The 21,943-nt window shown below is 52.5% G+C and overlaps 7 protein-coding genes across 7 annotated transcripts; 3 read left to right on the top strand and 4 right to left on the bottom strand.

Moving 5' to 3' along the window:
- Positions 1-1,222: 1,222 nt before the first annotated feature.
- SMAC4_05638 (uncharacterized protein) lies at positions 1,223-4,814 on the bottom strand. The gene is made up of 4 exons (XM_003348494.2): positions 4,794-4,814; positions 3,100-4,713; positions 1,936-3,040; positions 1,223-1,857 (listed from the first exon to the last, which is right to left on the bottom strand). Exons 2-4 carry the CDS (start codon positions 3,790-3,792, stop codon positions 1,451-1,453), a joined length of 2,205 nt encoding a protein of 734 aa, XP_003348542.1. The 5' UTR covers positions 3,793-4,713; positions 4,794-4,814; the 3' UTR covers positions 1,223-1,450.
- A 7-nt stretch (positions 4,815-4,821) lies between these two features.
- Positions 4,822-7,495, bottom strand: SMAC4_05639 (uncharacterized protein). The gene is made up of 2 exons (XM_024655761.2): positions 5,115-7,495; positions 4,822-5,055 (listed from the first exon to the last, which is right to left on the bottom strand). Exons 1-2 carry the CDS (start codon positions 6,454-6,456, stop codon positions 4,931-4,933), a joined length of 1,467 nt encoding a protein of 488 aa, XP_024511593.2. The 5' UTR covers positions 6,457-7,495; the 3' UTR covers positions 4,822-4,930.
- A 649-nt stretch (positions 7,496-8,144) lies between these two features.
- Positions 8,145-10,527, top strand: SMAC4_05640 (uncharacterized protein). The gene is made up of 2 exons (XM_066090325.1): positions 8,145-9,058; positions 9,134-10,527. Exons 1-2 carry the CDS (start codon positions 8,684-8,686, stop codon positions 9,989-9,991), a joined length of 1,233 nt encoding a protein of 410 aa, XP_065946619.1. The 5' UTR covers positions 8,145-8,683; the 3' UTR covers positions 9,992-10,527.
- A 326-nt stretch (positions 10,528-10,853) lies between these two features.
- Positions 10,854-11,057, top strand: SMAC4_05641 (uncharacterized protein; the record flags this gene model as incomplete). The annotated part of the gene is made up of 1 exon (XM_066090326.1): positions 10,854-11,057. One exon carries the CDS (start codon positions 10,854-10,856, stop codon positions 11,055-11,057), a length of 204 nt encoding a protein of 67 aa, XP_065946618.1.
- An 8,027-nt stretch (positions 11,058-19,084) lies between these two features.
- SMAC4_05642 (uncharacterized protein) lies at positions 19,085-19,744 on the top strand (the record flags this gene model as incomplete). The annotated part of the gene is made up of 1 exon (XM_003348498.3): positions 19,085-19,744. The coding sequence occupies one exon, from the start codon at positions 19,085-19,087 to the stop codon at positions 19,664-19,666; it is 582 nt and encodes a 193-aa protein (XP_003348546.2). The 3' UTR covers positions 19,667-19,744.
- Positions 19,745-20,231: 487 nt separating this feature from the next.
- SMAC4_05643 (uncharacterized protein) lies at positions 20,232-20,924 on the bottom strand (the record flags this gene model as incomplete). Its single annotated transcript, XM_003348499.2, has 1 exon — positions 20,232-20,924. One exon carries the CDS (start codon positions 20,922-20,924, stop codon positions 20,232-20,234), a length of 693 nt encoding a protein of 230 aa, XP_003348547.2.
- Positions 20,925-21,100: 176 nt separating this feature from the next.
- Positions 21,101-21,876, bottom strand: SMAC4_05644 (uncharacterized protein; the record flags this gene model as incomplete). The annotated part of the gene is made up of 2 exons (XM_066090327.1): positions 21,101-21,666; positions 21,730-21,876. 2 exons carry the CDS (start codon positions 21,874-21,876, stop codon positions 21,325-21,327), a joined length of 489 nt encoding a protein of 162 aa, XP_065946617.1. The 3' UTR covers positions 21,101-21,324.
- Positions 21,877-21,943: the final 67 nt, after the last annotated feature.

The raw sequence follows: 21,943 nt of genomic DNA, 5'->3' as shown, positions 1-21,943 counted from the left end.
TGGCGGGGAGAACGCTGAAAGAACGATGCTGGAGGGGTTCATAAACGATACCTGCTTAAGTGGGAAGAAGGAAGGTTCGCTGAGTTCACCCACCCTCGAGCGTCTTCCGAATCACCCGCACCACAACCGAAGTCTAGAGACAAGCATGTCATCGTGTGACATGAGAAGAACTTACCATCGCCCCTTGATCCCGGCCTTCTGGGCGGATGGGGGGTTTTTGTCACTCAGCATGAACCATGGTATCAGATCAATAGTACGGGACTGGCATCTGGGGAAGAGGTGCCGGTTGGTTGCTTCGGTTTATGTCGTCGCTTTCTGGATGGCAATGCCCGGCTCAGTTGTGGAGTTCAAGAGGGTGACGATCCGGCTACGAACTGCTCTATTACTTGTGGATAGGAGCTGGTTATGACATAAATGTGGTTGTGGGGAGGCTGGGCGGCGGTACTTCATGGGCTGATACTACACGGGATGTGACTCGTGCCTCTCTCGCGCATCCGCGAATCTCATCCGGCTCCGGGAATGAGAAGGGGAGAAAGAAGGCCAGTCCAGTCTTCCAGAGCAAGGCAAAGGAAAGATCCGAGCATCCGCGGAGACTTCGAATCCACGTGTATGCTCACCTGTGGAATTAAGGTGAATCATGACTTGTGCCAAAGTTGATCTACTGCTCGTGGCCTTAGCTGATCGCCTCAGCTCAACCTCTAGTCTCTTCTAGGCCTTTCTCACACTGAATGGGGACTGGTCTTGAGTCCGACAATCTGCTCAGCAACATGCATGTCAGCATGATCCCCCAGCGACTGGATTGTCAAAGACCATGGGAGGCATTTCAACCCAAGTTTATTACTGCTGGAGATCATGATTCTCCCCACGCGCCTCACTGCCGGCCTTCATAGGTACTGTGGACTAGCTGCTCCCACGTTCTAACCTCTCGACCTGTACACTCCGATACTGGTTTGTTTGTTAGCTTGGTACTCCTACCATACCAGGGGAGAGCTATCCCTAATTGTTCCAAACCCCAGAAAGACAGGATGTAATAACTAAGTACGGACCGGAAAGGCATCAATAAGATTCAATACAGCATATTGAAACTCCGAAATAGCATATTCAAGGTATGATTACGCCTTGGTTACAGAACGAAACGAATTGGGTAGGTATCAAAACGCCTAAGAGGGCTGGTCTGAGGTCTCGAGCTGACAAACAAACCAGTATTGGACTGTTTGCTTACCTGAAGTACTCACTCATCAATATCATGTCACATGGTCAAGACTAGCGGCTTGGTCCCGCGAACTCATTTCCAGACGGCTGATGAACAAACGTAATAGACGTTCCAAACTTTTACTCAACATCTCTCATCCAAGAAGCAGAATCCATCATCCAGCCTGAGGGGAGTCAACCAAAAAGCAAGGGCATTAGCTTCCTATACTCCCCTCAATCCAAGACCACTTAGAACTAACTAGACATCAAACTTCCCACTCAACCTCAAATCCCTCGAACTCGCCCCCACACTCACGCCAAAGCTCCCAGCGGGAACAACCCAATTCTGCTTCGCCGTATCCCAATAGCTCAAATCCCTCTTCCGCAAATTGAACGTAGCCGTCTTACGCTCCCCGGGCGCCAGCTTGAGCTTGGTGAACCCTCTCAGTTGTTTCGGCGGGCTCGACGGGGCCGAAGACGGCAACGTGATGTACAACTGCGGTACCTCGGCGCCTGTAACGCCGCCGGTGTTTTTGATGGTCGCGGTGATGGTGGCGACGGTTTCCCAGAGGTCGGAGCGGCCGCCTGGAATGGTTTCTCCCTTGGCGGGGCCGGGGGAGGCGGTAGAGGTTATGATGAGGGAGGAGTAGGTGAAGTTTGTGTATGCTACAGATACAACAGGTGAGTGGACTATTCATAGTACGGAAAGGAGAGGGAAGGGGAAATGAACAAAGAAAAACTTACAAAGCCCAAACCCAAACTCATACCTCGGACTTATCCCCTGCTTATCAAAGTGTCGATAATCGATAAACAGTCCCTCAGGGAACGTATCCGTCCCGCCCCTCGCCACAGGGGCACCATAATCGCTCTCGCTCTTGGCAATGGTATACGGCAGCTTCCCCGACGGGCTCACCAATCCATACAAAACATCAACGAGCGCGTTCCCGTTCTCCTGGCTAGGCAGGCCCGCCCACACGACGGCTTTCACGCCGGGCTGCGCGAGGATGGTCTCCAGGATGATCGGGCCGGTGCTGTGCACCACGACGATGGTGTTCTTGTTGGCTTGCGCCACGGCTTGCACTAGTGCGTTGCCGTTGTGCCACGGGTCGAGGTTGGGGCGGTCGCCTGTCACGCCCTCGACAGTGATGTACCCCTCTCCCGAATCGGCGGTGATGAAGACCAGTGCCGCGTCGGCGCCGGAGGCGGCGGCGGCTACCCCGCTGGTGCTGTCGGAGCTGGAGAGGTTGATGATTGTTCCGTCGGATTGGGCGCGGGCCTTGAGGGCGTCGTAGGGTGCGACGAAGTAAGGGTATTCGGTCGTGCCGGAGCCCCAGCCCATGCCGAGCGCGCCGGTGTTGCAGCCTCGGTCCGTGCAGGCGTTTCTGCCGGCGGGGTTGACGACGGATGAGGAGCCGATGACGGCTAGCTTGCTGGGTTTCTTGAGCGGGAGGATGCTGTCATCGTTCTTGAGCAGGACGATGCCGTCTCGTGCCACTGCGCGGACGTTTTCCTTGTGGTTCCCTTGGACGTTGGCCTTCAGGTTGGTGGCTGGGTAGCCGGAGTTCTGCTTGAGTAGGTACCACCCTGCCAGAATGCGCTTGGCCATGTCGTCTAGTCTCGCTTTGGAGACCTGGCCGTTGTTGACGGCGGTGTTGAGTTGTGGGCCCCATAGGATCGTCTTGCCGTTGTAGTCGCTGCCAGGCATGGTCATGTCCATACCACTGTTTGCAGCGCCGTTGGTGGTGTGTTGGGCGTTCCAGTCACTCATGACATATCCCTTGAAGCCTAACTCTTTCTTCAAAAGGCCGTTTTGGATCTTGTCATTCTCGCACGCCCACGTTCCATTGACCTACAAGATTGTCAGTTATTCGATCCTTCGGTTTGTAAGAGTGGCAAGAGTGAACATACCTTGTTATAACTGCACATCACGCTTGCAACGTTTGAGTGTACAGCATCAGCAAAAGGAAAGAGATAAAGCTCATGCATGGTTCGGTCGTCGACGACACTGCTGATAGTTTCGCGGTTGGTCTCCTGCTCGTTGAGGATGAAGTGCTTGGCGCAAGCCTGTACACCATTGCTCTGGATTCCTTCAATGGTCTCGCTCATAGCAATACCCGTAAGATAGGGGTCTGGTCCAAAGCCCTCCCAGTTACGTCCACCGTTGGGGATCTTGCCAAGCGCTCCGGCCACAGGTCCGAGAAGAACGTGTACGCCGACCCCTTTAGCTTCTGCACCGAGGTAGACGCCGCGTTGTCGAATCAGTTCGACGTCCCATGTTGAAGCTGCCTGGATACCGGGTGTGAACGCGGTGACGCTTCCTCCAAATCGGATGCCGAGAGGCCCGTCTTGTAGACAGAGTTGGGGATAGCCGATAGATCTGATTGCTGGTGTGTTGCCAACACAGGGGCCCTTGTTCCAACCGACTCCGGTGACAATGTTGACCTTGTCTTGTTGTGATAGCTTGGAGAGAGCAGAGCTCGCTTGAGAATAGGCAGCGTCCCATGCCGCAGAACCTGAGCTGGCTTGACGGGCTTGCTTCTCGCCAGTCTCGGCCCAGGCGAGGGAAGACGCGGCCAACACCGCGAATGTTTGAAGATACATGACTGGTGTTGTGTTGAGTGTTGAGTCCCGGTGCTTGGTGGCTGTTTAGTCCGGCTCAAGTTCTTCCCTTTATACCAACCCTTCTCATCTCTTCTCACCACACAAAGACACAGCCTCCTCTTTATACTGACAACCAAGGAATGCCCAGTCGGAACCACGGCGAACTTCCATGAACGGATAGCTACCGCCACTTTACCTAACCCCATCCTCAATACGATCTTCCGGGCATGCATGCAAAGACCTGGATTCAGACTTGGAAAACATCGGGCGCTGAGGCCCCGAATGATCGTCGTTAATGCATTGGGGTCATGCTTCCGGCTTTCATGTGCGGGATAAATTATGGGCGGGACTGGGGTGCAGCTAGAGCTCCCGGCAGTGGACGAGAAAGATGTGTGGAGATCCCAAGGAAGGCCACGAGGCGCGCGAATAATATGATGATGTGCTTTCAACTGGAGGCCAAGGAAGCATTCCGAGCGGTTGTGGCCACCGACAACAGCCGGGCCGCATTGCCATATATTAATTAGGCGACAGACATGCAACCTCTTTTCGCGCTGTGCAACACCCCGCCACCCTTCCTGAGAAAGACCGAACTCCCACCGTGGTTTCCGGGACTCGGGACTGGGAGATCCTACCAAGAGAAGAAGTTCAGGTCGAAGCCACAGTCGTCAGTGCTGGGCTGGAAATGCGGGGGATTAACCCGTTGAAGTTCGCGTGATGTTTCGAAGACTGGGATGTTCTTGGATGTTATGTCGGATTGAGTGCGGGACCGGGTTATAGCCGTATGGCAAATGCAACTTTGTGACGAGATCGGAAATGGTTCGCGGAAACGATCAACCACAGATCTTCGTGTAATGCATGGAGAATCTTCCCACCAATCATCCATATATCGTGGTTTTCGAGAAAAACGCCGAAGTTATGTAGCTGTGAGACAGACGTGAATGATCAGCCGTCCACTTGACATCGGAAACTCACAAGGTAAGTTGAGTGATCACAAAACATACACCGGCCAAGCTGAAACAAGCCAATAGATCCCGAAGGACTGTTCTTCAAAAGGATATTATTAAGTATACTATATTTAATCATAATCGCTTGAAAACAAGTCATAGCGGTCATTACTTGTCGACAGGAAGCATGTGCTCTACACATGCTGGGCCATGCCGAGCGAGTTATTGCCGCCGTTGAAAACGACAAATTGAGACTTGAAGAAGATATCGCCCCAAATTTCCAATCCAGATGTTGTGGGCTGAACACCACCAAAGCAAGCTGAAGCATCGAGGTTAGCATTTGTTTTCGACTAGTTATGGAAGAAGGTACAAACTTACTAGTAGCATCGATTTGAGCGAATCTGATGTCATCGCCCTTGATGCGGGCCATGTACCGCCCTCCAACATCCACAAAGAGATCCGGAAGGTTGGTATTGCAAGGGAATATGACTCCTCCAGCATTGGGATCGTTCCGAGCTCCTTGGACCTGGCTATAATAGGCGTTTGCGACCGCCTGGGAAACAAGCATCAAAGTGGTGCCCGTATCGGCAATAGCCTGGGCAGGTGCCACTCTCTGAGCCTGGCTGTTTCCAACAGAGAAGGAAGACGTTGTGAACTGCCAGAAGCCCATAGCCGTGTTGACAGGAATCCATGCCAACTGTCCCGTGAACTTTGAGTTGTCAATGCGGCCAAACTCATAAGCACCGACGGCGTTATGGCGGAGATCGGCAGTGAAAACGGGCTCAGCGAGAGAGGGGAGAATGTTGTCGAAGAAGGTCTTTTGCTGCTGAGGCTGAACGGTGTTGAGCTTGGAAAAGGCAAGGCCGAGCAAGCCGTTGTTCTGGGTATCTTGGATGAATGTCTGGGAAACTTTGGTGGCCAGTTCAACTGCCTGGTTCTGGACAGCGACACCACCGATCTCGACCACGTCGGTACCAACATTACCGGAAGCGGCAGAGCCATCTCCATAGCTGATGGAAAAGGTCTGACCCTGTAGCAACTTGAAGGTCTTGGATGCAGCAGGGTTGTAGACTTGATGGCCTCTTGTTATTTGGGGGCTGAGTTGTGTGTTGAAGACCCATAGATCGGATGAGCCCGAATCGAAATCGAGGTTGATGGTTTGGCCGCCAATCTTGACCGGAGCAAGATATTCCACGTCGTCCTGTTCTGGGGTGGCTGTAACGACACCAACCTCTCCTGCTGCATCTGTACCGCTGCTGCCACCAGCGTCTGGCTGCGGTGTGTTGGGAGAGTTTGGCTGAGGATTGCAAGGCGATTGTGGCTGCGGCGTAGGATTGTATGGGGAGTTTGGCTGGCCCTGTGGGATGGGAGAAGGAGACGGGCTGTTGGGTTGTTGGCCCTGAGGAGATCCAGCGCCAGTGCCTCCACATCCACAACCACAAGGACAGTTACAAGAACAGCTCCCGGCGCTGTTTGTCTGGGTTACTGTTGTGATTGTTGATAGGGTGCCGTTTCTCTGATTGTTCATGGCGTCGAGTAGAGGTTGTGGAACTGGCATTCTGTATTTTTGGTACGCCTTCAACAGCTCCCTGGGGCCATTGCGTCCCTTGAAGTTCGGGTTCCTGACCCGTTCGATCTTGAATGAGCGTTTAGTGAGTGGCGCAGCCACCACCAGCGAAAGCAAGACGCTAAGAATGAAAAGCTTGAATAGGAAAAGCATTGTGAGGGAGTGATGGAGGCTCAAAAGACAGAATAATAGGGCAACTACCACGCCAGGTGGTAGACTTTAGCAGAAGCGAAGGGAAAAAACACAGACGAAGATGCCTAAAGAAGAGACAAACTAAGCTCTGGATGTCAATACTGCATCTTTTATGTTCTTGAAAGGACAGTAAAGAGGCAATATCGACTCAAACACAGAACCGCTCGGACGTCAGGAGGTGTGATTACCAGAATCACTAGACTGGCGACAGGGCAAAAGAAGGGGAACGGAGGCAAGTCGGCGATGGAGTACCAGCAACATGATGTATATGATAACAGTAGCAATTTAGAGGAGGGGCAGTGTGTGTTGTTGAGTCCGGGTTAGCCTTGGTCCGCTGTCTAGACCATTGACGCCGAAAGGATGAGGCTTCGTCAGGAGGCTTCTGGAGAGAAGAGCATCGAAACTCCAAGGGGCTGACCGCGTAAGCAGGCATATCCTTCTCTTCACCCGGCAAGTACCAAAGGCCAGCATTGTGGACATTGGTAGCTGTTGATGGCTGTGACACTTGTCGACTATGGTAGAGATGAGCGAGTGTACCCCATGTGGTTGTGGTGATGCGACTCATGAAGTCGGTAATCTTCGAAACAGTTGAAACAAAGGGCTTGGCATTCTGAAACTGGGCGTGTAAGTGGTCTGGAACACACCTAATCAATAATTGGCCGAGTATGCCTGATGAAACTCTGTGGATTATGATCAGCTTGAGCGACTCGTTATTGTGCTGTCGTGGAGTGGTTGGAGAAGCTATCCCCGGATTTCGAAAGAGGACGACTTCCGTATTTCCCCGGGGACTGGCACTTGCACTTGGAGCTGTTCTGACACACATAACCTCATGATCCGATAAGGCATATACGCCAAATATTGTGGTAAGTGAAAGGCTAGAGATATTTGATTGGAGAACGAGATGGGCGTTTGGAGGATGGGTGGGCATGGGACCGACGACAGGAAAGTTCTGTGTGAAGTGGAAGCACTCAGTGAGCAACCTGCTGGTTGCGCGGTGGGCGTCGAAATTGTTAGTGCAGACGGGGCCAGACTCCAACAGACAGGCGAAGGGAGCACGATCCATGAGGTCCCGTGATCTGCCTTGGCAGAAGAGGGAATCAAAGGTCTCGACTCGACCCTGGCAGTCATGTTCCGTTTCACTGTTGGTGACTTGTAATGTTGCGCCTTGACTTCCCAGCTGCTCGAATGTCTTGTACCTCTGCTTGTACCTCTGCCAGGGGGGGACGATTGTGCCAGCTGTCAGCCGCTCTTATCTGCAGTCCGTCAGGCCCCGCTCTTCCGTCTTCAGAGTGCAGCCTCCCGTCCAGTCTTCTGCCAGCCTTTCCTGTGTGTGGCGATCGTTCGGCAAAACGGTGACGGGATCTGGACTGCGCATTCACGGTTTCCCTTCTCGCATCGCATTCCCGTCCTCGTCTGGTCTGAGTCTGACTGTCATTGATTGACTCTGCACCAACCCCCGATTGCCACTCCATAACCTTCCCAACCATCGATTCATCCACGCGGTTGATGATGATGGGATTTCCATGATTGCCATGAAACGGAAGCGCGATTGAAACGAAACATTTGTCTTTATTCATTGAAACGCCGAGGCGCACTCGGTTCCCGTCGTCGCCGTCGTCTCCGTCGCAGTCGCAATCACACTCACAATCAATCAATCAATCAATCAATCAATCAATCAATCACCTGGCAGCTGTGCCTGTGTGCAGTTAGTGTTGACGCTTGCTTGACGCTTCCCAACCGACTTCACAGTCCCGGCCCGCCTCGACCCACCACTGACTGCATTCAATCCATCTCTTTCTGCCTCCGTTTCATATTTTCGCACTCTCTCGACCAACCCCCGGGCTCCTTGGTTACCGTCTTGGATTTCCATTTTCCTTCTTGACTATCACATCCGTCAATCCCCGTTGCTAGACGGATAAACAGACGGGTTGGACGGGGCCACTGTCTAGCCCTCCGTCGGACACTTCAACGGCGTCAATCAAACGGCGTCAACATCCATCCGTCAAAACATCGGACCAGAAAGAAGGGGGCTCCACCCATCCCGACAACGCACCCTAACGGTAGTACCTCTACCGTACAGTACCTACTGCGCGTGGTCCGTACAAATACCTAGGTAGTCGACGGACCCCCCGTACGGATCCCGGACGGAACCACACGGACGGACGGACCACGGACCACACGGCCCCCAATGTCCGACGACCCCTTCCCGGCCTCCGCTCCCGGCGCCGGCCCTCCCGCCTTGGCTCCCGGGAAGCACCGCGGCCCCCGCTTCAGCTGGAACACGGCCTATGAGACCACCTTCTTCACCTCCCTCTGCGAGTCTGTCCATCTCGGTCTCCGCGAGGGTAACACGTTCAAGCCCGAGGCCTGGGACCGCGCATTGCAAGCCCTCATCAGCCATCACAACGCCTATGCCAACAAGGGCCACCTCATCAACAAGAGCGACAATGCTCGAAAAAAGTTCCGTCTATGGCGTGGTTTGCGTGAGGATCCCGACTTCCATTACGATGTCATGACCAGGACGGTGAACGCATCCGAGGAAGCATGGGCCCGACATTTGCAGGTGCGTCATGTCATGTCATGTCATGTCGGCATCCCGTTTTATCACTCCGCTAACCTTATGTCCGTCTCTGTTTAGATGGAGCCGCTCTCTCGCTCCCTTCGTGGCAGACCCTTTGAACATGAAGAACTATACGAGATCTTGTTCCCCGATGTCATCGGCTCCGGCGGCGCCCCTAAGCGACTGACCAAACAACGCCCCCGCAAGCCGAATGATAACCTCAACCCCTCCGGCCCCGGTTCCGGTCATGGTCCCGGCCACGCCGACCAGGATGCCCCTAATACGACAATCATGAACCTCCTTGCCGACACATCATACGCGAACCCTCATTCACAAGGCCACATGCCTCCACCACCTCCAGTCCATCCTGCTTCCGCCCCTCTTCCGTCTCCCATCCCGGCCGCCGTGTTGGCCCCCATTCCCACTCCACCAACCTTGCCGTCCTCTCAACCACCACCACCACATTCGCGGCCCAACCATACTGCACATCAACCACGAAATAACCCAAGCGCGTCCGCCCTAACGCCACCCGAGGAGAATCCTGCCCAGAACCGGAGAAGACCTCACATGCCTGACAGCAGTGGCTCTAGCGGCTCTACGAACGCTGAAAAACGCCGTCGTACTGCCTCGAACTCTGTTGACCACGCTTCCCAAGCCCCGGGTATTGCCAGGGCTGCCGCGTCGGGAGTAGATAGACTGCCGACTGCGGAAGAGGCGGCAGAGGCCCGTTTTTTCAAGCATAGGCCAAGCTACGCAGAGCAAGCCGTCGAGATCTTCTTCCGGGACTTCCCCCAGGAGGACATGGACTTTGCGCTCAAGGTGGCCGAAAAGGCCCTCACGGACGAGAACAAGGCCATGGTGTTCTGCAAGATGCCCCCGCCTTTGCGCATACATTGGATTAAGCGTCTGAGGGAAGCGCACAACAGGAGTATCTAGGTGAACACGGTGGTCGCTTCTCATTCACAGACACAGTCACCCAAGCAGTGGTATGAGGAATAGGGTGTTCTCTTTTGGTCTGCTTTCATCCTTTTCGTGCCCATCCTGTTGATTCTGCATACTGGCGTTCTTGGGCTTGGTGGATATATAGGCGTTCCGGCTTCTTTTGGCATTGGAAAACATGCCTCTCGGATGGATATTGTACGGTCAAAGAGTTATGTTTCGTTTATGTCAGCCAGCGGATTGGTTTAAGCGAGTGATACCAAAGCACTTTAACTTTCTGACTGTCCCAAGTGATGATGACTATCGCCGAGTGGCTATGATTCTGCTTTGGCTGGTTGGTTTTTACAGTCATGACCGGCTTCATCGTCCGTTCTGTTGCACTGCTCTTTTGCTCTTTCGCTCTATGCTACGAACCAAGGTCAACTAGGTCTGATTTGACATCTAACAACCTATTTTTGCTCGCTATTCCTTTCATGCCTACGACAAACTACTTCATGATCCGCTACTTACTATCTTGTCCCGTTTCGTTGACCTGTTTTCCGGCAGATAGATCCATCAACTGCCGGTGCCTCATGGTTTCCCGTGCCTTCTGCCACCCGACTCTTCGGGTCAGCATCAAGCCACCGAGGGGTCGACTGCCCCGACATGGAAATCGCTACCGCAGAGTGCTTTCCGGTTGGACATCCACGACCCAAGAGAACGTTGCTATTCCCGAAGGCGCGGACTCGCTTCTTTCCCATCGCCGTTCTTTGTTCTAACCCGCTCGTCCTCAAAGCCATTCAGCCAGCCTGGCGCATACCTGACTTCTCTGTATGGTCCTCTTGCCGAGATCCTGCCTCAAGTGAGCAAAGGCTTGACAATGGGCGCCTTGTTTGCAAGAACAAGTTCTAATCTCAAAGACAGTAGGAACGCATTTACTTCTAGAAAACTACTAGGATCCCTTAATATGCGCTTCCGTGCCGCCTCGATCTTCAGGCATTCCGATTTTATCGGCAACAAATCACACCAATCACAAGAAAACATTCCTGCTATCTCAGCTATCTCTATTGTATCACAGAACTAGTCGCAGTCGCAATTACCCACAAGAAGCGTTAGTGACAACATATTCATAACCAACCAACCGACCTCCTCACCTACCGAACTTGTCGGACTACAGAATCAGTATTCGATGCCTCTCAAAAAGACCACCAAATTCACCCCAGCTGACGGATTCATCCACGGCTTCGACCAAGCACGACTGGACCGTCTTACTGCCTCCATGCAGCCCCTCCTGACAAGAAATGTCACGGAAGAGGAACTCGAGGCTTTGCTAAAGGAGGCTGAGGATTGTTTGAAGGTCACCACGGGCATGGGCATCAGCACAGGCGGAAAAACGAAGAGGTTTCAGGGGTGGTGGATGAGGAATACCAAGACCACGAGGACGGTGAAGACGGTGAAGACGGTGGAGATGGTGAACATCACCGGGGTTGAGGATGTATAGGATAGGGGTGGGACTGAGTGTATCGATGTTTAATGATGATAATGACGGGTCGTAAGGGGCATGGAGACTATGCGGGTTGCAAGGGGTTTGTGCTTCGTCAATCAAAATGGATAATGTTACGGCCAAAGGTGGCTTCTGCTCTGGAGCTTCGGTGTTTATTGGTAATTGTTGATGTCATGGGTAATGACTGGGCGATTGTCCTGTATCACGGGCTGGTTCGTTCAAAACTGTATTGGGGCTTGAGTTTCAAAATTTCCCGTCATCACTGAAGCAGTGTGTTTCGTTTCTTCCTTTTCCCTTCCTGGACTTTGACCTCCGTCCCTCAGATTTCCCATTCCGTGCCTTCACATGGACTTCCGTCCTTGTTGTTCCCCTCCTCATTCAATCCCTCCATGTTTGTTCCCTTCTGTGCTTTTCCTTCATGCCTTCTCCCTCCATGTCTTTTCCTCCTTCACTCCTTCCCTCCTTCACTCCTTCCCTCCTTCCCTCCTTCCCTCCTTCCCTCCTTCCCTCCTTCCCTCCTTCCCTCCTTCCCTCCTTCCCTCCTTCCCTCCTTCCCTCCTTCCCTCCTTCCCTCCTTCCCTCCTTCCCTCCTTCCCTCCTTCCCTCCTTCCCTCCTTCCCTCCTTCCCTCCTTCCCTCCTCCAGTCCTCCTTCTACCCCTTCCTCTTCACCACTTCCGTTCGTAGGTAGAGGTAGTCCTCCACTCGTCCTCCACCTATCTCCTGCTTCCCGACCTCCTGCTTCTCGAGTCTCTCGAGTTTCTGTCCTCGGATCTCCTGCTGCACGACGAGCAGGTCGCGAAGCGGCAATGCTCCATGTTCGACATGTAACCACAATCACCATACGACCGGGTGTAGCGATTCGACTGGATCTCGTTGCATTTGACCTCCCTCGTCGTGGTGGCGCCGTGTTGGGCATCGCACTGGGGGCAGATAGTCACGTAAATGTGGTTGGTGCACATTTTGTCTGGGTGGTTTGGGTTTTTGTTGGGTTTGGTAGGTGGTTTTGGTCCTGGGACTTGCTTGCTGTTGTCGGTACTGAACTGGTTGACGTTTCCAAGGCGGAAGTAGTAGGATATTAAGACTCTGTAGTTCTCGAGATATTTTCCCCTGAGGCCGTTCACGTCCGAGTGGGCAAGCCGAGTGAATCGGTCACCTTCACGGCGAGTGCAGCGCTGGATATATTTCACGTACGACTTCGTCGCCTAGGTGACTGGATTACGGGCAGGTGAATTGTTGGTTTTAGGGACAATCCGACATGTCGTTTTCACAGGATTCAGACGAAGAGAAAAGGTTCTCCTCTTCGTCCATCATCCTCTTTCCAGCTCATGGCTTCCGTCGACAGTGGCCTCTTCGCTCTTCCGAATAGCATCAACAATACCATCATCCAAGAAGGTTACCCATCCATTATTCCTACTGGCATGCCCCATCCTACAGATCACTCAGACCACCTTTCCACTCGAATGTGAACAGCTTGTTTCGGTAGGGGGTAATGTCCAGTCACGCATCACCAACATCGCCCTCTTCTTCTTCTTCTTCCTTTCTCTCCTCTTCCTTCCCATTCTGATGCAAACAAAACACCCAAGAACAAAATAAAAAATGCATAAACCCCATTTCCAGTATCGTCACTAACAGCTCCATTAAATAAAAAAAGCAAAAAGCTCAGTCGCCAAGTGAGACTTGGTCGGACCGAACCGACCATGCTCCAGCTGCAGCCCTACGAGGACTGTACCCCGGGGTACCAAACGCACCCCGCAATGTTTTCATCAACGGGACAGGCACCACATGGAACCGCTGCGCCATGTAGACCCAAAACTTGGACCCGTTGTGATAAAAGGGCTAAGGAACGCACCTCATAAACCTAGGTACTGGTGCTTGGGCTACAGTAGGTTAGGTAGGTGAGGGCGGTGCGGGCCGCGGGTTAGTGGCTTGTCGTCTGATGCCTGGAAGGTGCGTGCCGGCCGGCAGTGCGGCAGCGGCAGCGGCGACAAGAACGACGAATATCTGGATTTTGATCAAAAAGGTGTAAGAAACGTGTGGATTTTGGAACATGACTGTTTTTTTTCCTATTCCTGCCCTTTTCCTATTCCTTCCCTTTTCCTATTCCTTCCCTTTTCCTATTCCTTCCCTTTTCCTATTCCTTCCCTTTTCCTATTCCTTCCCTTTTCCTATTCCTTCCCTTTTCCTATTCCTTCCCTTTTCCTATTCCTTCCCTTTTCCTTTTCCTATTCCTGCCTACCACGTTCGGTACCTTCTTCCCACCTAGTTGCTTCCCAGTTCCCAGTTCCCACTCCCTTTGCACCCCCTTCGCCGTCTTTCTTTCCCTCATTCCATCATCCCTCCCGGTTATGATCCATTCCCCGGTCCCCCTCCCGCTCTTACTTCGCCTTGTATTTACACTTGCAATGAGAGCAATACCTCTCCCCGTAGGTGAAATGCTCCCAATTTCTACCGCGGCTGCTGCACTCGCCCCAGGCCCTGCCCTTGGATATGGCTTCGCTGCATTTGGTCTCGTTGGCCTCTCTTCTCATTTCCCTTGCGCAGCCGGGGCACCTGATGACGGTTATATTGTTGGAGCACATCTTTTTGGATGGTTGGTTGTGAGGGAAAACGAGTTGGTTGGCGATTGTAATTCTGTGAGTGTTTTCTCTGGAGTGTAGACGTGGACTGTTTGTGGTCTCTGGGGGAGTGGTGAGGTGGAAAGGAAGATTGAGCAAAGGGCCCGTGAGAAGTAGAGATATTTATCTTGCAATTGACCTCGTCTCATCTGTGTCCGTTCGAATTTCCTTGTGTCATCTGTAGGAACTTTACTTAGCGTCCGAGATCAATCTCCGTCAGAGCCAGATGTGAATCACAAATGCGGCGGTCTCTTCCTACTTCGGATGACCTCGTTTTCTAGCTATTGACGTGGAAGGTTAGGTGAAAGCCGCCTTTCTCCGAGAGTATGTGGTTAGTTCTACTTCACAAGCATTGCACTGTTTCATCCTCCCAACTCAATAGCCCAAGACGGTTCCAAAGCGGGATCGTCTAGAATACAAACAACCTTCAAGCCTAGAACATCCCCATCTTCATTACCTCAACCGCATCAGTATCCAACGCCCCTTCACTTCTCCTGCACCAATCCAACTAACACCAAACACCCCTTCATCAGAGCTTGCAATCCTCCCTAGGAAACTCACGACAAGTCGTGCACATCCCATCCCACTCAATCCCGCAGAGCACCAAATCGCTACACACGTGCCCAACCCCCTGCTGTTCTATAACCCATTCACACTTGTCGACTTTGCAAAATCCGTCCATCTCGTCGTAAAGCTGTGGGTTAGGTGGTTGACGAGCCAACTGCTTCTGGCATGGCTTCTCGCGGATCCATGTTTCGTACTCCACGCCGCATGACATGCACGTGAATGAGTGGACGTTGTGTTTGCACATGCTGAGATTGTTCTGACGGAACTTGTTGAAGTTTGGAGCTTCGAAGGAGACAGCCAGATCGGTGTTTCGGAAGTATCTCGGTGGCGGAACTCGGGGGTTCAAGGACGGGAGTTATTTTGAAGTGGAACTGAGGTTGGATACTACACGTTTGTGGGCGTTTGGCTATGCTGTAGTCGATGAGGTGGTGGAGGGAGGGTTGTGGTGGAGGTGATTGAGTGGTGATATTAGAAGCTTGCTGTTGACATCGGAAATTGAGCTTTTGGACCTCTCTGCGCTAAGACGTGTAGTTCATTAGGAAGCATACATACACTGTAGTGGAGAATTGACCTGCTGAATACTCCTGAATGTTGGCAGGTGTTGGTGGGGGCGTTGATGAGGGTACGGGAAGGCGCAAAGGGAGGATGTGTTGATTGAAAGGTAGAAGTTGAAGGAAGATGGATCAAAAGTACCACGGAGGTTTGGAGCTGTTATGCAAATGGGAAAAAACTATCAAAAAAATATCCAAGAGTTAGATGGAAATCGGACACCATGTACATTTATACGGTACGTATCGCAAGTGCTCACACATGCACGTAGCTTCTCTCTTCTCGCTACACTTCCTGCAAACAAATGCATCTACCAATTACTTTCGTGTATTCTCCTTTTCTTCTCTTTCCCACTGATAACAGCTGCTTGTCAAAGAGCAGAGAAGCCTCAAATAGCGACCGAGACATCTTTCCAACCTACCTTCTACCTCGATTCCTCCCTTTACCGAGTTAACATTTTTGCTAGGATTCGAGGCATGCCTTTCCGCCCAGCCCGCCAATAATGTCTGTCAAGAAGTTCTTCTGCCCCTAACGCAAGGCATATCTGCCACCCAAAGACGGCTTCTATCACAACGAACGGGACCTATGGTAACTCCCACGGTACTCATAAACTCAAGCGCCTCACCATAATGTTCCTCCCCTTCCCGCTCCCGAGCGACTCCCCTAGGGCTCTCTCATCTCTCTTCCTCTTGCAAGCAAAGCATCGCTGCGTATTCGCGTCCGTGAACGTGTTGGTCATCTCTCCAGTCGCGCACTTGCCATACCCGTCAGGCCAGGAAGCGCTTGATTCTGACCCACCCAGGCTTGCTGTTGTAGGAGACGGACTGGGCCATTGTTGCCCTGATCGGTAGCCATTGCTGTAGTACTGGTCAATTTGTTGACAATATTCTCTGCTCTTGTGCTCGCGCATGAATCCGTTGCAGTCGGCGCAGTGGATTTGGTATATAGTTGTTCGGCACATTTTGTTGGCTGTCTGTTCCTGGTCTTGAGGCAACGCTGGAGTGGCTGGCAACTACGAGTATTTTGGGCTCTTTAGCACCGTGGGCTGCCTGGTTTTGGGAATGGCGAGATGGATAGGACAGAGCGATGGGCCGGTAGAGGCGGAGAGACGGGAGGTATTTATTTCGCAGTTGACCTCTTCTTCTCTTGTTATCCGTTGCTCCTTGGTCAGCTTAGGTTTCAAGCAACGTTACTCTGCGTTCGAGAGCGGTCTCTGTCAGTCATATGACTGTTCGAATCAGGTAACCGTTCATTAGCACTTGGGATTACATGATTGCCCTGCATCATTACTTCCAACTAAATGGCTGTGCCAGTTGGGTAATCTCACGTTTCTTTCTTTACCTCCTTCTCTTGAAACTTATCACACCTTCCAAAAAGCAGAGAAGCGTCAAATAGCAACTGATATAACTCCTTTCAATTTACTTTTACCTTGGTACTTACAGCTTTCCCATCAACCAGACATCCGTGCGCTACGCGTGGCCCTACCTAACGACTCCCATGGTACCTAATAAACCCATGCCGGAAACTATACCGCGATGCCTCCTCTCTCTCATCCCTCTTCCTCCTGCAATCGAAGCATACGTCCGTGTTCTGGAAATGTTGACTCGTCTCTCCCATTCTGCACCTGCCATATCCGTCTCTGCCGTAATAACGAATATATTGGCAATTTTCCCTTCCGCTATGCGAGCCCATGTACCTGCCGCAATCAGAGCAGTAGACATGGTATGCGGTTATTGTGCACATCTTGATTGTTGTAGTTATAACTGTCGAGTGGTGGAGTAAGTGTTGAAGTCGTGTCGTTTGGGACTTGGAGTTAGCTACAGGAACCGAGATGGGGGACGTACTTCTCGGTTCTGCTAGTCTTTATTAAAATTCAGCACCCTAGAACGAGATATTGGGTTGGCTTACAGATCGACGAGACGCTTCTCACTCTTTACTGTAGTGACATGTTGGATGTGCCATTGTGCGACTGGAGATATGTCTTACCGGCCGTTATCAAGGTTGTCGGTGCGCAATATTTTGCCTTTTGGATGTCCCCCTGTAAGTAGTCGGGAAAGCGTCATGCTTTGTGGTAATCTGAAGTTGCTATTGCTCAGAGCATTAGGCTGTCAGCTCTCCTAATCCATCATGCTCCCATCGAGTCATCGTAGATCGACTTGACTTGAACCCTACCGTCGACGCCCTACACGTATGACTTTCTAGCACAGTCAGAGCAAGTGCTCAAGTCTGTGTTAGTCTTTTTGGCCACCCCTTCTTTGCATCCTCCGAACTGCCCTCAGGGCCGACCTTTTTTCTTAGCCTCATCCTCCGTTTCCAGAACCATTGCCCAGCACTTTTCCTCCTTGACCTCGCTCCAAATGATGTTCTTGCACTCCCAACACTTCTTTTCGGCAAATCGGCGGTTACACATGGTGGTGATTCCTGGATTAGTCGATGGCCTTATGTAGTAGTTGATGTTCTGCGCAATCTGCTTCGAAGTCTTGTTTCCGGATACTGTCTCGAAATAATCCGAAGACTATCACTTCCTAATATTTATACTCCTACTTGACCCGTGGGGTTGGGAAGTCAGACTGCACCCACAGCCTGAGGGACTCGCGATGTATCACAACACGTTTGCAGTGCGCACTAAGATAGGTAGCCAGCGACCCTCAGGGCCCATTCACCTTCCAATATGTGACCAAAGGAGTAGGTAAACAGATGTACAACACATCGCAGCTAAATCTTTGGGTGAATGCCCGATGAAAGGATAGAGGAGGTATCAAGATGGTATAGTGGCATCTGAAAAATATGCTCGCTCTCGTTCTCGCATGGTTTTCAGCTAATAGCCCTTGTGCTTGCAACCTCTGCCTCGGTCTTATTGCCCATGTGGCCTTCGGTTCGATCTAGACCATGGATATGTATATCTTTTGTCTTGGATCTCAAGCGACCATAACAGGTCTGGACTTGCTCGTTCTCGGGACTGCCTATTTCCAAGGGGGGCGGTCGCGTGGCTAGCGGGATCTGAGACATGTTAGCTTCTCAGCCTCCATGATTCGACCAGCTTTGTCGGTCAGGTCAGGGGTAAACTGGAATGTTAGCGTTCCCGAACGCGAATCATGCTGGCGCGGCGATGATAGGAGCTGCAATAAACCAGCCTCCGTCCAGGATATGGTGAAGCGCCTGGATGACTCGCATATAAGATGACCCATACGGTAGCTTTCGTTTGACGATGCGACCGCACTTACTCCCTTTATCGGTACGGTTAAATACCCGGCGTCTCGCTACTGTTGCCCCTTTGGCTTCAATCAAATCTCCTCCCCTTGCAACTTCCACGAGCCAGTTCGTCCTCCCTGTCGAGCATCCAATCCTTCAACAAAGGCGCTTTCTCTGTGGTCTTGACCGTCGGTCTTGCTCTCCTCAGCGGAGCGCAAGCTGCAGCAACACCAGTTCCGGAATGGGGCTACGGGGCCGGGTTCAACGTCTACCTCCCCAAGGGCTTCAAGAAGGCACTTTTCGTCGAGAACTTCTCCCTGTACCGTCCCGGCTCCCTGCCTTCCACCTCCAGATGGGCCTTTGACTTGGGCATATCCTACCCCGGAGGTCCGGGCAACTGGGGCACTGGCGAGGCTCAGACTTACACCTCCTCCACCAACAACATCGTCACCACCAGTTCCGGAACACTCCAAATCACACCGGTCAAGAACCCAGTCACGGGCGCCTGGACATCTTGTATTGAGACCGTCGCGGCCAGAGATATCGTCTGTCCTCCCGGCCAAGCAATCCGTATCGAAGTCTGGATCAAGCTCGGCGACCTCCCCGCCAGCAAGCAACTGGGCATCTGGCCTGCGTTCTAGATGTTGAGTTCTGCGTATCAAGGTAACTACTGGAACTGGCCCATGATTGGCGAGATCGACATCCTGGAGAACGTCAACGGCGCGTCGACAGCGTGGCAGACGATTCACTGCGGGCCTAATGCGCCGGGTGTACCATGCAACGAATACACGGGCGTCACCAGTCAAGCGGCTGGGCTGGACAGGAGCAGGTTTCATAAGTTCTCGGTGGACATCGATCGGACGAACCCCGGCGAGAGTTGGAAGGGGGAGAAGGTCGTGTGGAGGATCGATGGGAATGTCGTGTTCACTGTGGATGAGAACCGGGTGAATAACGAGACGGCTTGGACGGCGGTTACGCGGACTCCCAAGTTCATGCTGCTCAATGTTGCCGTAGGAGGCTCGTTTCCGGATAACGTGGCGAACCCGACCTTGGGGAAGACGCCGACTAGTGCGACGGTTGGGGGGAAGGGGTCGGCCATGGAGGTGAGATATGTTGCGATTTTAGCACTTGAGTTAGCGTACCTACGGATAAGGGAATGGGGAGAGCCCAATAATTCATATTTACTACGTTTGCTCATTTGGCCACTTGAACTGGTGCCGACAGAGTCGAGTGTCGGGCAGTATTATGGTGCTTGGAGAAAGTGAGATGGTGTGAAGAGGGAAAGGAGCAAATGCTTCTTACATGACTTACGGTCGCTTAACATGCAGGCACGTTCGCCATAATGTAATTACTGTGATATGCACTTACGAGTACAGGCTTACATGCATGCATATGGTGTCAAAGACGAAAGTGCAATCTATGGTGGGTTGCCTTTCTATTCCCAACCCAAATCACATGCACTGGAGCAAACATCATCACTCACATGTCTTCCACCGTTGAGCAATCAACAGTCAATCCTCAAAAGCGCGGAACTGTTGAATCTAGCTGTCTGTCGAGGACATAAGGTATGCTCTGCCCATAAAGTACAGCAAGGAAAAGATACACCAAGCAGCTGACAATAAGCAGTCAAGGATAAGTCTCTTCCGTTCTCGGTCCATCCTCCTTGATTAGCTCACGGCAAGCGACACTTCTTAACTCCAAGCTCTGCGATGACCATCGATCCTTGAAAATGCAAAGAATACCTCAGCCAAGCCAACGTCCACAAAATCAAAGCTCGTAAAGTCGGGTATCTCCAAGCCACAGGTCCGCATCGGAGTGTTGTTGAAGACTTCAGAAGCAGGCTAAATGGATAATCGTTTCATCATAGCGCAATAGGAACACCAAAGAACCCCTTTCCCAGGACTTGCGCAACAACTCCACGGATGGTGTCAGCCTAAACCTTAGGGGAAGCCCAAGAGCAAGGCTGCTCGGCCTTGTGGCAACGACCGCAGCTCTCAATCTTCTTGCAGCCCATCTTGCCCTTCTTGCAACGCTGGCAAGCGCCCAAACGACGACCAGTGTCCTGCATGATGGTCTCCTTGAGCGAGCACTCCTTACCGTCCTTGGCGCAACGGATGCACTCGGGGATGGGCTTGCACTTGGCCTTGGACTTCTTGCAGCGCTCGCAGGAGCCGCGCTTCTCGATGTCGGCCTTGGACATGGGCTTCTTGCGAGGAGTACCGCCGGGCTTGCGGGGAGTGCCGCCGCCGCCGCCACCGCCGCCAGCGGTGCGACGACGACGGGGAGTGTCGGTAATGCCGGTAGTGGTGGTGGTAGCAGTAGTATCAGCTGCAGCGGTAGTAGTGGAAGAGGAGGCTCCGCGATCACCACTGCCGTTGTCGCCATTGTTATTGCTGTTGCTGTGGCTGTTGCTGTTGCTGTTGCTGTTGCTGTTGCTGTTGCTGTTGCTGTTGCTGTTGCTGCTGTCGTTGTCTTGGTTGTCGTCAGCAGCATCGGAATCGGAACCCGGGTCGGCCTTGACATAGGTCTGGACAGCCATGTTGGCGAGCAAATCCATAAAGGCGGCGCTGGAGGTACCGGAGACAAAGGAGTTGATAATGCTGACCATGGCTGCCTCCATGGGGCTGCTGGCGATGCTGATGGGCAAAGAAAGAGAGTCGACAGATCCTTTACGTGACATGGTCAGATGGTTAGCTTTCTATCCTGATCAACGACAAAGGCGCAGCGGATATCACTGCGCGGGGAGACGATTTCGAACGAAACACTGCAGGGAAGAAAGCATTAAATAGGGGATGAAGGAGAGAGCAAAGATATTTGTAGTCGAGAGGTGGATGACACTCCGCCTGTTACTATTCTAGGCTTCTTTTTTGTGTTTTTGTTTCATCTTCCGCATGTGTCATCTCCGGAGACTGGAGCCACGTCTTCATTGCTTCAGGTTGTTGGCAAGCTTTGCGAGCTCCTCTTTCCGCGCCGTCGAGGTGTAGTAGCTTGCGCTCAGGTTTCCCGTGGACTTGGCGCTGTTGAACTTCAGAGTATCCGAGGTCGCGTATGCTTTCGACAAACGAGGAGGGGGGACGGTGATAAGGGGAGTCTCCTCGCGCCACACGCGGAACTGACGAGGCATCCAAATCGTGCGAGCAGGTGGCTTACCGTTGGGCTTGGAGATCTTGGGCAGCGGGCGAAAGGTAGACGTGACGGGACCACGCTGGGGGCTGGTAGGTATGACTAAGTGCTTGCCAGTGTCGACGTCGGGGGATTGCTTGTCCTGTAGAGCGCGAATGTCAGCAATCTTTCTACTTTCAAAGTCACGCAGGGAGGGGTTTAGTACGTAAACGACGGCGGACATTGCGAGATCCTGCTGCGCCGACTTATTCACGTGAGCCATAGCATTGACGGGCAGGTGAGAGGGTCCAAACTTGGCGCCCGTGGCAGCGTATTCGCGGCCACCGACCACCTTGACCAGAGGCTGCTCCATGATGCCAAAATTGTCGTCAAGTGTTGCTGCGAGTGGTGTCCCAGTTGTAGGAGCGTGACGGAAGATG

The sequence above is a fragment of the Sordaria macrospora genome, chromosome 3 (genome assembly GCF_033870435.1).
Source record: "Sordaria macrospora chromosome 3, complete sequence".
Taxonomy (NCBI): Eukaryota; Fungi; Ascomycota; class Sordariomycetes; order Sordariales; family Sordariaceae; genus Sordaria; species Sordaria macrospora.
The sequence above is the reverse complement of the archived record's forward strand: the minus strand, read 5'-3'. Positions and strand labels throughout refer to the sequence as shown.

What these genes read in the sequence shown, in the direction of transcription:
- SMAC4_05638 (XM_003348494.2), bottom strand. Translation starts at nt 3,792, where the DNA reads ATGTATCTTCAAACATTCGCGGTGTTGGCCGCGTCTTCCCTCGCCTGG. An exon ending in TGATGTGCAGTTATAACAAG is followed by an intron (nt 3,041 to 3,099) that starts GTATGTTCACTC and finishes ACAATCTTGTAG; the next exon opens with GTCAATGGAACGTGGGCGTG. An exon ending in TGAGTTTGGGTTTGGGCTTT is followed by an intron (nt 1,858 to 1,935) that starts GTAAGTTTTTCT and finishes TTGTATCTGTAG; the next exon opens with CATACACAAACTTCACCTAC.
- SMAC4_05639 (XM_024655761.2), bottom strand. Translation starts at nt 6,456, where the DNA reads ATGCTTTTCCTATTCAAGCTTTTCATTCTTAGCGTCTTGCTTTCGCTG. An exon ending in CGCTCAAATCGATGCTACTA is followed by an intron (nt 5,056 to 5,114) that starts GTAAGTTTGTAC and finishes TCGATGCTTCAG; the next exon opens with CTTGCTTTGGTGGTGTTCAG.
- SMAC4_05640 (XM_066090325.1), top strand. Translation starts at nt 8,684, where the DNA reads ATGTCCGACGACCCCTTCCCGGCCTCCGCTCCCGGCGCCGGCCCTCCC. An exon ending in CATGGGCCCGACATTTGCAG is followed by an intron (nt 9,059 to 9,133) that starts GTGCGTCATGTC and finishes GTCTCTGTTTAG; the next exon opens with ATGGAGCCGCTCTCTCGCTC.